The 13,174-nt window shown below is 37.0% G+C and overlaps 1 protein-coding gene across 1 annotated transcript; it reads left to right on the forward strand.

Moving 5' to 3' along the window:
• The first annotated feature begins 4,307 nt into the window (after positions 1-4,307).
• Positions 4,308-4,778, forward strand: GAPT (GRB2-binding adaptor protein, transmembrane). The gene has a single exon (XM_006875341.1). It carries the CDS (start codon positions 4,308-4,310, stop codon positions 4,776-4,778), a length of 471 nt encoding a protein of 156 aa, XP_006875403.1.
• The last annotated feature ends 8,396 nt before the right edge of the window (positions 4,779-13,174 follow it).

Below are 13,174 nucleotides of genomic sequence, written 5' to 3' on the forward strand. Positions count from 1 at the left end.
CAAATTAAAATGACTCACTTCTCTAGAATTCTAGTTGATCTTTAATTGATCTCACAAACCAGTAAGTAATTGACAAATTGACTAGCTCCATGGGAGATATGCTTGAATATTCTAGAAATAGCATGCTTCAGAATATATTTTGGAAAATTCTTATCTAGTTAATTTGGAAGAGTTTCTTTTCAAAAAGAAAATGGGGACACTGGTTTGACAAATATAGTTGTAATCCAGGGGGAACTGGGGCTTAATATTTAAATGAGATCTATTCTAGAATTCATACAGAGAAGCACATTATAAAACAAAACCAAAAATCATCTATCTGTTATGGCATTTAAAATCTGTTTTTAAATTTGAAGTTCAACTGCAGTAACTCTTACTGATTCTAAATTGAGGACTGAAAATAATGTCCAAATGTAAAAGCTTACTTCACATAATTTCTAATAAGTTGGAGAATTGTTGCTTGGTAAAGACAAAAGCCTGGACTTCCTTATTCAAAAACCAATGCCGTTTATCTTAATTCTAGTGCATCTGATAAGAACTTCCTCTATGGCCAGGAAACCTAACAAGTACGAAATATCAGCAAGGAGGAGGTAAAGAAGGAAGTTAACTGACCGAAGTGAAAAAGAGGAACAAGTGCTGAACCCATGCAGTGTTAAAACATATTCCCAAGGACAAAAGAAAGAATGTGCCACACTAACCTGGAGGTAAGTCAGAATCTGGTTTGAAGGGTTTGGATAATGGAAAACTATAAGAAACAAGCACACTTTTAGTGAATGCCTTTATATCTTATTAAACTCAACTTTTAGAAAAAAAGAAAATAATTAGCAAACTGCTCAATAATGATGTTAATGTTTTGTTTAAGTATATTTGCTCAAAAGTATAAGATTATTCTTCACTGCTACCTCGTTAAGAAGGAGAAGAATATTCTGGAAAACTCCAGGCACTTACCAATAATTTGTGATTTTATAGCCAACAAAAAATTGTCCGAAAACCTGTTTGAACTGCTTTCCAAAACAAAGACAAATACAGTCTTCCTCAAAACTGGGCAAATTCATTTATGAGTTAAGCTATATCTAAGATTTTATTTTAAATGTTTCTTTATTATAGTACGTATTCGTTTTTCCTGTCAAGTTGCTTTCATGAAAAGGAAAGGATGTCTTTTTTGACCTTTGGAAAAAATCTCTTGTCATCTCAGTGTACATCTCTCAGAAAAACAATTTTAATATTTGGAATAAATAGATACATCTATACAATAGAGAACAACATAGATAATAAAAAGAAATTCTCTTGGAAATTGACACCACCTTATTTTCAGCTGCCTAGGGAATAATAGCTAGCATTTCCCACAGTCCATTTGTGTTGGATGCCTCAAACCTATTAAGCAAATGATTAATTTCAATATTTTAAATTAATATTTGAAATATTTCAAATATGATGGGAAATAATTACTTTAAAAGTAATCATTTATATCATAAAATATTTTACATATGATCGATTCTCATCAGATTCAGGAAAGGAGATGAGGGTCTTTCCTTCTTCAAATTTTTTCCAGAAATTTGTCCTTAAACACAAGAGTTGTATCTGGCCTTATAAAGGAATAATCTTACAGATTGTCACTCTCTAAAAGTCCAAGAATATTAAAAAGTGTCTAGAAGTGTCTGTTTTTATATTTTGATCAAATATATTTTAAAAATTAATTGCATATGATATTTAATTTGATGTCTCACGTAAAGTGCCACTTTAAGAGCAAAGATATCTGTTTGAGGAAACTAACGTGCATCTGACACAAGCTGTGGTATTTTCAATAGACTCATATGCATGTGAAAGTTGGATAATAAATACAACCATAGAAGAATTGATGCATTTGAGTTGTGGTGTTGGAGAAGAATATTGAAGATACCATGGCCTGCCAGAAGAACAAACAGGTCTCTATAGGCAGTAGTAGAGTGCTCTTTAGAAGCCACGATGGTGAGAGTTCATCTCTCATACTTTGGATGTGTTGTCAGGAGGGACCAATCCCTGGGGAAGGATATCATGCTTGGTAAGCTGGGGGGTCAGTAAAAAAGAGGAAGACCCCTCCCCCCAACAAGATAGATTGGCAGAGTGGCGGCTGCAATGGGCTCTAGTGCAACAACAATTGTGATGATGGCACAGGAGCGATCAGTGCTCTGTCATGCATAGGGTGGCTATGAGTCAGAATCAACTCCACATGGCACCTAACAACAACAATGAAGAGTCACACTGAAAATGTGCACATGGATGTATTATAATGCGGAACACTTTGAAGCTACCAGCTGTTCTGCAGGAGAAAGATTCTGCTCCCGTAAAGATTTCCAGCCTCAGAAACCCTGTGCAGGGTCACTATGAGTCAGAACCAACTCCATGGTACTTATCAACAATAACAAGAATGCTGAACACACCTAGATGCACTATCACTCAGGAGTATTCACTGAGGACAGATCATAACTTGGTGGGTCCTTTTCTGCCTCCCTGTATATCTTTACTATTGTTATCCTGTATGCAGATAATTTTACTCATTCAACAGACACTTAATGATAAGATAATCTGTGCCTAGTGCCAGTCCTGGTGAAACAACACTAAATAAGATGTGGTTTCCAATCCTCAAGAACCTCAGAGATAGTCAAACAGTTTAAATTTAGTGATGAATGCACTTGATTAGTCATTTATAGATATTTGAGTGTGAACAATGTTTTGAGGGAAATGGCCTTTGAATCCTGGTTCAGTCACTTCTTAGAGAAATTACATAACTTCTTTAATTTTTCTCACTAGCACTATTATCATAGCAAAGGTACAGAGGTTAAAGTGCTCAGCTACTAACCAAAAGGTTGGTTGTTTGAACTCCTCTGCCACTCCATGGGATAAAGATGTGATAATATGCTTCTGTAAAGATTTAAAGTTTTGGAAACCTAATGAGGCTCTTCTACTGTCTTATGGAGTCCTGGTGTGGCACTGTAGGATAAGCACCAGCCATTCCTTGGAAACCCTATACAGGGTCACTATGAGTTGAAACTGACTCCACAGCACTTAAGAATGACTGTCCTACAGGGCTGCTATGAGTTCGAATAGACTCAATGGCAGTGGATTCGGTTTGGCTTTGATTTGGTCTCACCTGGTAGCATGTCCAAAGTTCATGAGACTAAGTCTGACCATCCTGGCTTCTAAGGAGCCTTCTGACTGTGTTTGTTTCAAGATAGATTTGTTTTTCTGGAAATCCATGTATTTTCAATACTACAATTCAAATGCATCAGTTCTTCTCTGATCTTCCTATAATAATGATTCATTATCCTGCTTGTATATAAGGCAATCAAAAAGTTCATGGTTGGGTCTGGCACACCTTAGTCTTCAATGTGGCATCTTTGCTCTTTAATACTTTTAAAAGACTTGAGGAGCTATGTTAAATGCTGCAGAGTCTAGCTGATGATGTGGTAAAACCTGACCCTGTGGCCCAGTGCTTATACTATAGCACCACACCAGGACTCCGAGGAGACATTAGGTAATAGAGATGATTGTGCATTTTCGTTCTTTTCCCTTTTCTCCTATTGGGTTCTGAGCATTGTCTTTCACTTGAAAATTGTTTGCCTTATTCCACCAAACATTGAAATGAAAGTAATATGACCATTCAGACTTGGGCAGGAACACATTCTTCTGATTGTTGTTATCTCCTCACAACAGTTAGTACTTTAATCCATATTGAAACAGAAACTTGCTAAACTCTGGTGCTTAATGTATTGGTTGTTAAGTTGTTGTTAAGTGCTTTCGAGTCACTTCTGGCTCACAGTGACCCAGTATAGGGTTTCCGAGGAATGGCTGGTGAGTTTGAACCACTGACCCTGTGGTTCAAACAGATCCTGTGGTCCAGTGCTTATCTTACAGTGCCACACCAAGACATATTGGTAAATTAAGAAAATTATGCTATGTAATAAATATACAATTAATGTATTTTCTAATTTATATCAGGTTTCTGGATGGCATATCATTCAACCTTTTTCTTGAATTTTCAACTTTGCTATTGTCTTCGATTCATTTTTGTTTCATTTTGTGATTCATTGATAGAAAAAGGACATATAATGGAAGCATCGGCTGCAAAGAAAACCGTTTTCCCAAAATAAATTCCCTTAATCTCTCCTCTAACTGCATCAGGACATTACTAGACAATATCCATCAGGTGTGAAAAGGACTTACCTAGAAGAGTTTCCAGAATCACTTTTGAACCATACACCATTAAAAAGAACTACACTGAACTGAATCTGTACTGTCATTAACACCAAACCACTACTGTTTGTGAAGAAATGCTGAATAGCCCTGGCGATACTTCAGTGGCCTGTTCTATAGGAATTTTCCTCTTCTTACTCTTGATGTTCTGTGGGATAGGGTGTGTTTGGCACTGGAAACACCCTAACACAACCCGATTTACCTTGCCAAAGTTTTTACGAAGAAGAAGGAGCAAGAAAAATGAGTATGATGAAACACCCTCTTTGAGTCATCAAATTATTAGCCCAGAGCATAAAATTTCAGTTCAAACCCAAGATTACAATTCTGCTGAGGGGACAACTAGCCTGCATGCCAACTATGAAAATGTGAATGCGAGTCCTCCTAAAGATAAAGAAGAAACTGATAAGGAAATATATGAAAATACACAGCAGTCTAATTTTGAGGAGCATGTCTATGGAAATGAGGCAGAATCTAACTATTACAACGTGCAGAATCCTAGTACTTCTGGAGCAACTCAAGATGAAGATATATATATTCTTCCAGATTAATATTAACTTTTCAAAATACTAAATTTAGTTATTACAAGATAAACATCACTATGGCTTGTATTGTACTATTGTCATTATTAAATCAAGTGCTGAAGAAATTCAGTGGTGTCTCCTCTCTCTCTACCCTTTTGAATCTTTTATATGTGCATCACCTAGATGAATTCTAAATATCTTCTCTATCCTCTTTGCCTCTGGATTGAATTATATTGTATGAATTCTTCCTTCTAATTATTACTTAAATTTATTTTTTCTTCCATTTCTATCCCTATCATCTTTTTCTGGCTTTGGATAAATGTCACAGCCTCTAAGCTGGTCTTTCTGACTCTGGTTTCTACCCACTCAATCAATTCTTCATAATACTGCCAGATTTTAATCTTCAGAAAATATTCCCAGTGACTACAATGCTCATTTGCATAATGTTTTTTAATGTATCCACTTTGTAAAAGACATAAAAGCCATAATTCTAACTTCGGAATCCATGATTTTCCACACTGGGTATATTTTACTTTTCCAGTGGCTTTTTCCTAGTAATCTCTCACTTTTCTGCTTTCATCAGAATCATCTAAAAACCAGCTAAATGCATGTCAGCTATGCAGTTTTACTTGTATGCCTACTTCAGGCCATAACTTCAACAAATTTTGTAAACATAGAACCTACGTTTACCTTTACTCTTTTCTAACTTTCCATCCTTGCCTGCTTGTTGAATTTCTTAGGCATTTATGAATATTACTATATGTTATGATATTTTCTCATTAAATGTCATATGAGAATGCCTTAGATTCCCAGCTAAATAATAGCAAACTGCCCTACATTTGTTCATATTTTTATACCCATTGTCTAGACCATCATATGAGACACTCAATACTTACTGAATTTACATATATTGAACTGTACATTTTAATAATAATTTTGTTACTAAATTTATTATTTACTGTACATTCTAATAATAAATTCATTAATGACTCATCCTCCTATCAGTCTATTATGTTCTGTTCATATGTCCAGGATTTGGAGGGAAGCCCAATGGAAAATGAGTGACTTGAACCCTGAACATATACTGTATGGTGTGTTGTTATTGTTAAGTGCTGTTGAGTCAGTTTTGACCTATAGTGACCCTGCATAGGGTTTGCAAGGTGACCTTGTGGTTCAAACCTCCTTTGCAGTCCAGCACATGACCTACAGAGACACACCAGGACTCCAATATGAGGGTGGCGGTGGTTATGTGCCACCACCTCAGTCTAAATTCAAATTTTCTTAACTAGAATATAGCTAAGGATTTAAGCAGAAAAGTGACATTTACATATTTTAAAAAGATTCTGTGTTAAGAAATGACTTTAAAGGATGGAAGTTAACAGCCTAGATAAGAAAATTTGAATTTAGACTGAAGTGGTGGCAGTGCAGACAAGGCATTGACAATGATTTCCTATACTTTTGAGAAAATGCCCATAGAATCACTGATAAACTAAATATGAATATTTGGTTGGAGAGGAGTAAGATTGGTGATGGTGGGAAAGAAGATCTGGTAAAACCAATCTTATTTCTGGTTGAAGCAATAGAGGTGATTGTAAGCATTTTATTGTGATAAAGAATACTTAAAGAAAAAGATTTGGAGGGTGTGTAAGTTAAGTATGAAATGAACTGTCAGTTATGGAAAACCGGACTACATTGGCTTGTTGTTGTTGTTGTTAAGTACCACGAAGTTGATATGGACTCAAAGCAACCCTATGCATAATAGAACAAAGCACCACCTTGTTCTGCACAAATCTCACTACTATTGTTATACCTGAGCCCATTGCTGGCGTAATCATGTCAATCCATCTCACTAGGGGTCTTCCTCTTCTCCATCCCTACATATTACCAAACACAATATCTTTCTCCAGGGACTGGTCCCTCTTGATGATATTTCCAAATTATGAGAGACAAACTCTGGCCATCCTGGCTTCAAAGAGCATTCTAGTTGTACTTCTTCCAACACAGATTGCTTTGTTCTTTTGGCAGTCCATGGTACTTTCAATATTCTCCTCCAACACCACAGCTCAAATGCATCAATTCCTCTACAGTCTTCCTTACTCACTGTCCCACTTTCACATGCATATGGGGTTATTGAAAATGCCATGGCTTGAATTAAGTGCACATTGGTCCTCAAATTGGCATCTTTGCTCTTTAATACTTCAAAGAGGTCTTGTGCAGCAGATTTGCCTAATGCAATATGTCATTTGATTTCTTGATTGCTGCTTCTATGAGTATTGATGATTGAAGTCTTTGACAACTTCAATCTTTTCTCCATTTATATGGATGTAGATTTCTTGGTCCAGTGGTGAGGATTTTTGTTTACATTAAGGTGCAACCCATGCCGAGGGCTGTGGTCTTTGATCTTCAGTAAGTATGTTATGTCCTCTTAGCTTTCAGCAAGCAAGTGAATCATCTGCATATGGCAGGTTGTTTATGAGTCTTTCTCCAATCCTGATGCCATGTTTTCTTCATATAATCCAGGTTCTTGGAGTATTTGCTCAGCATACAGATTGAATAAGATGGTGAAAGAATCCAGCTCTGGCACACAGCTTTCCTAATTTTAAACCATTCAGCACACTCCTGTTTTGTTTGCCTCTTGGCTTTTGTACAGGTTCCTCATGAGCACAATTAATTGTTCTGGAATATTCATTCTCTGAAGTAATGTACATAGCTTGTCATGATCGAAAGCCTTTACATAGTCAATACAGCACAGGCAAACATTTTTCTGGTATTCTCTGCATTCAGCCAAGATCCATCTGAAGTCAGCAATGGTATACCTTAGTCCACTTCCTCTTCTGAGTGCAGCTGGAACCTCAGGAAGTTCTCTGTATGGTTGCAGCCATTTTTGTATTATCTTTAGCAAATTTTACTTGTGTGAGATATTAATGATATTGCCTTATGATTTCCACATTCGGTTGGGTCACCTCTCTTTGGAATGGGCACATTCCAGTCAGGTGGACAGGTAGTTGTGTCTTCCAAATTTCTTGGCATAGATGAATGAGTGCCTCCAGTGCTGCATCAGTTTGTTGAAAGATTTCAATTTATATTCCATTAATTCCAAGACACTTGCTCTTTTCCAATGCCTTCAATGTACTTGGACTTCTTCCTTCAGTATCATTGGCTCTTGATCGTATGCTATCTCTTGAAATGGTTGAACATTAACCATTTCTTTTGGTATAGTGACTCTGTATCCCTTCCATCTTCTTTTGATGCTTTCTGCATCATTCAGTATTTTGTCCAGAGAATCCTTCAATAACGCAAGTTGAAGCTGGAATTTTTCCTTCAGTTCCTTCAGCTTGAGAAATGCTGAGCACGTTTTCCCCTTTTGATTTTCTAACTCCAGATATTTGTAAATTTCATTATAATATTTGACTTTGTCTTCTTGAGGTGCTACTGGAAAAATTCTGTTTAGCTCTTATGCCTCCTCACTTCTTCCATTATCTTTAGCATCTCTATGCTGGAGAGCACATTTCAGAGACTCTTCTGACATCCATTTTGTTTTTTTATCCTTCTTTCTTGTCTTTTTAATGAATTTTGCTTTCTTCTTGTATGATTTTATTGTTGTCATCCCACAACTCTTGTGGTCTTTGATCTTTAGTGTCTAATGCATTAAGTCTTTTCTTGAGTTGACCTCTAAATTCAGGTGGGATGTGTTCAAGGTCGTATTTTGGCTCTCAAGAACTTGTTTTAATTTTCTTCAACTTCAGACTGAACTTCCATATGAGCAATTGATAGTCTATTCCAGTCTCTCTTGGCCTTATTTTGGCTGATGATAAGGAGCTTTTCCATCATCTCCTTCCACAGATACAGTCAATTTGATTTATGTGTATTCCACATGGTGAGGTCATCTTTTTGTTTTTATTTTAATGCTTTTATTGTGAATTGAGTGACAGTTTACATGGAAGAACATGGGTTTTGCACTCAAACTATCGTATTTTGTTTCAATGCAATGATTACAATCCCCTCCATGCACAATCAGTTGATAGTATTTGCCTCTATCCTGCCCTCCCCTCCCCCATTTTTATGTATACAAAAGCATACAGATTCTTAGTATTTGACTTTTATCTTTATATATGTTTATATATATATTACCATATGGCTGCTGAACCTCCACACAAATAATGGAGATGTTTTTGTTTTGTTTTTTGAAAATTGCATAACTTCTTGAAAGTTAGTTTCTTATGGGTGCTATGCTCATTACATGCACTTGCATGATATTTCCTCATGGTACAGTATATGTAAAAATATGGTATATCCATGCTAATAAAGATGGAGTAAAGCAATATCAGGAGATTCTTGTGTGTATATCATTGTCCATAATTATGTCACATGGACCCCACTGAGTGCAAGAAAGCCTGGGAAAATAATTTTAGTCTTTTGTCACTTCATAGAAATGGTAGCAATGAAGAAGATAAATTGTAAATGGAATTTGGGTCAACCAACCTAAATATTTTCCACAGCATCAATAATCAGCTTTGGAAGTGTTTATTTTTATATGTTCTAAGACCCTGGTGGCACTATAAGATAAGAACTGGATTGCTAACTGAAAGATCAGCAGTTCAAATCTGTCAGCTGCTCCATGGGGAAAAGATAAGCCTGTCTGCTCCCATAAAGATTTACAACTTAGGAAACCCTGTGGCTGGGGTTTGATTTGATTTTGTTGTTATTAAGTGCTGTTGAGTCAGTTCTGACTCATACTGACCCTGTAGAGGGTTTCCAAGGAGCAGCTCAAGAGTTTGAACTGCCGACTTTGTGGTTCACAGTTCAGTGCAGATCCTATACAGCCACATATGTATTGTTGCTGTTGTTAGGTGCCATCAAATTGGTACTGACTCATAGAGACCTTATGCACAGCAGAACGAAACACTGCCTGGTCCTGGGCCAACCTCACTACTGATGCCACACTTGAGTCCATCGATGCTTCCACTTGGCCTATCCATCTCGTTGGAGGTCTTCTTCTTTTTCTCTGACCCTCCACCTTACCAAACATGATATCCTTCTCCAGCGATTGGTCCCTCCTGACAATATATCCGAAGTATGAGAGACGAAGTTTGGCCATCTTTGCCTCCAAGGAGCTCTCTGGCTGCACTTCTTCCAAAAGGGATCTGTTGGTTCTTTTGGCAACCCATGGCACTTTCAATATTCTCCTCCAACATTCTCCAAAGGTATAGGCAGATGAATATACACATTTCGATTCTGGAGGACAGGTCCTATATGGAGAGGCAAATTGAAAGTGTATAAGTGGTTTGTTTAAGCTTGAGTGGGAACAGTGATGGATGTAGTCACCTGATAAACGACTATAGGGAGCATAGAATCCAGAAAACAGGGAAGGGGAGGAATCCAGAAGATCCCACCCAAAGCAACATTTAGAGACTAGATCAATGAGGAAAAGCTAACAAAGGAGACTGAGGAAGAGTGGCTAATGAGAAGGGAGGTAAATTCTTGTAATAATCAAGAATAGTGGGTAATATTGTGGAATACATTATAAGTTGGCACTTATCCTTTAAAGTTAATTATCTAGAGGAGTTCTTGGACAGCACAAACAGTTAAGCACGGACTGCTAATCACAAAATTGATGGTTTGAATCCATCCTGAGATGTCTTGGAGGAAAGATCTGGTGATCTACTTTTGACAGGACACAGTCTTGAATTCCTATGGTGCACTTTTCTACTCTGTAAACACATAGCATTACCATAGGTCAGAATAGACTCTGTGGTGACTAGTTTGTTTGCTTTTACTCTTCATTCTCTCCACCTCTCTTATTTCATATTTCCTCTTCTCTCTCTTCTTCCTCCTCCTTCTTGCACTCTGTCTCTGTGTCTCTACCAATCCTAACACTTCAATTTCAATCTGCTGTCTACATATCAAAAGTAAAAAACCAAATAACAAAAACTCTAAAAGAGATAAAAAGAATGTAAAGTTCATTCACATCTATTAAAAGCAGCTTTTATTTGTATTCTATTATTAGCAAAAGTAACCACAAACACTACAATTAAAAGAGGAAGGACGTTGGGGGTAGGGGAAGGAGATAGTAGCATCAAATATTTTGAGTTTAATTTTGCTTTGTACCCACAAATGTTGTGTTTATATCTTGTGACTTATAGCTAGGGGCTGTAAGACACCATGGCCATTATCCAGAAACAATGATTGCCTGACTTTGACCTCACTCTCAGTCTGTAATTTGAGACATTTCACTTTAATCAGCCTTATACTTTCATCCAACCTATTATTTACTTTCACATAAACTAGCCCATTTGCAACCTTCCTCTACATCCTTGCAGTTACTGCTCAGACAAGACACTTAAGGCTGCTTCTTCAGTACCCACTTCTGGCTTCTCACATCAGTGGTGACTCTTACTCTTCCCTTAGATAATACTCCTTTATTGTTCTGATTTAACTCCCCTACCAATGCAGCTCAGTCCTCAGGATCCTACTGAGACATAGGCCCCTTGTGGTATTTTGGACAGACTCTTTTCAGTTACTTTAATTAGATGCCAGTAGGCATGAATAACAATTATTCTAGGAAACAACAACAACAAAAAAGAAGTTCCTGTTTGAGACTTTCCCCATCTGTTGTAAATACAATTCAAAGTTCAGAGTCATGTTAAAATTTTCTAGTGTAGTGGTTACGAGTTGGACTACTAATCTGACAGTCAGCAGTTCAAAACAACCAAGATTTCCATGGGAGAAACATGAGGCTTTCTGCTACAGTAAAAATTTAACGCCTTGGACATGCTGTATGGGGTCGTTATGAATCGGATCTAACTCCAACACACACCACCACCGGTAAATAAATAGAAACTATTTCAAACTTTATCATATTTTCTGAATTTTCATCAATCAGTTGTAATGTATATGAAAATATTATTGTTGTTAGGTGCCATCCAGTTGGTTCCAACCCATGGCGACTCTATGCACAACAGAAGGAAACACTGCCCACTTACACTAATCTCACTAACGTTATGCTTGAGCCCATTGCTGCTGACACTTTGCCATTTCATTTCTTTGGAGGTCTTCTTTTTCACTGACCCTCTTTACTTTACCAAGCATGATATCCTTCTCCAATGACTAATCCCTCCTGACCATATATCTGAAGTATGAGAGACCAAGTCTGGCCACATTGGTTTCTAAGGAGCATCCTGATTGTACTTCTTCCAACACAGATTTGTTTCTTCTTTTGGCAGTCCATGGTAATTGCAATATTCTTCTCCAACACCATAACCCAATGCATCAATTCTTCTATGGTCTTCCTTATTCATTGTCCTAACTTTCACATGCATATGAAGATATTGAAAATACCATGGCTTGGGTAAGGCACACCTTAGTTTTTAAACTGACATCTTTGCTCTGGGACACACTAAAGAAGTCTTGTGAAGTATATTTTCCTAATGCAAGTCATCATGTGATTTCTTCAATGCTGCTTTCATGAGTGTTGATGGTGGATCCAAGAAAACCGAAGTCTTTGATTATTTCAATCTTTTCTTCATTCATCATGATGTTACTTACTGGTCCAGTTGTAAGATTTTTGTTTTCTTTACATTGTGGTGTAATCCATATGAAGGGCTGTGGTTTTTGATCTTCATCAGTAAATATTTTAAGTCCTCTTCACTTTCAACAACCAATGTTGTACATCTGCATATTATAGCTTATTAATGAGTCTTCCTCCAATCCTGATGGCACATTCTTCTTCATATAATCCAGTTTCTCAGATGATTTGTTCAGCATACAGACTGAATAAGCATGGTGAAGGAATACAAAGCTGACATTTACTTTTCCTGATTTTAAGCCATTCATTATGCTTTTGTTCTGTTCGAATGACTACCTCTTTGTCTATGTACAAGTTCCTCATGAGCACAATTAAGTGTTCCAGATGATTCCCTCCCAAAACAACATTTAGAGACTAGATCAATGAGGAAAATCTAACAAAGGTGGTTCAGGAAGAGTGGCCAGTGAGTAGGGAGGTAAATTCTTACAATATCTAAGAATAGTGGTTGATATTGTGGAATACATTACAAATTGGCATTTATACATTAGAGCTAATTATCTAGAGGAGTCCTTTGGCAGCACAAACAGTTAAGCACTTCCGGGAGAGGTAAGATGAAAATAGAGAGTGGTTTTTGTTATGTGCTGTGGAGTCAGTTCCAACTCATAGTGACCCTGCATAGGTTTTCCGAGGCTGTAAGTCTTTACAGTAGCAGAAAGCCTCATCTTTCTCCCATGGAACAGCTGATAGTTTCAGATTGCTGACCATGAGATTAACAGTCCAATCCATAATCACTATGCTATCAGAGCTCCTTGAGAGTAGTAAAAAAATACCATAAGGGCAAAAAAGAAGAGAAGAAATTAGAATCAGAAGAAAAGAAGGAAAAACAAAAACAGAGATA

Source organism: Chrysochloris asiatica, unplaced genomic scaffold (genome assembly GCF_000296735.1).
Source record: "Chrysochloris asiatica unplaced genomic scaffold, ChrAsi1.0 scaffold00320, whole genome shotgun sequence".
Taxonomy (NCBI): domain Eukaryota; kingdom Metazoa; phylum Chordata; class Mammalia; order Afrosoricida; family Chrysochloridae; genus Chrysochloris; species Chrysochloris asiatica.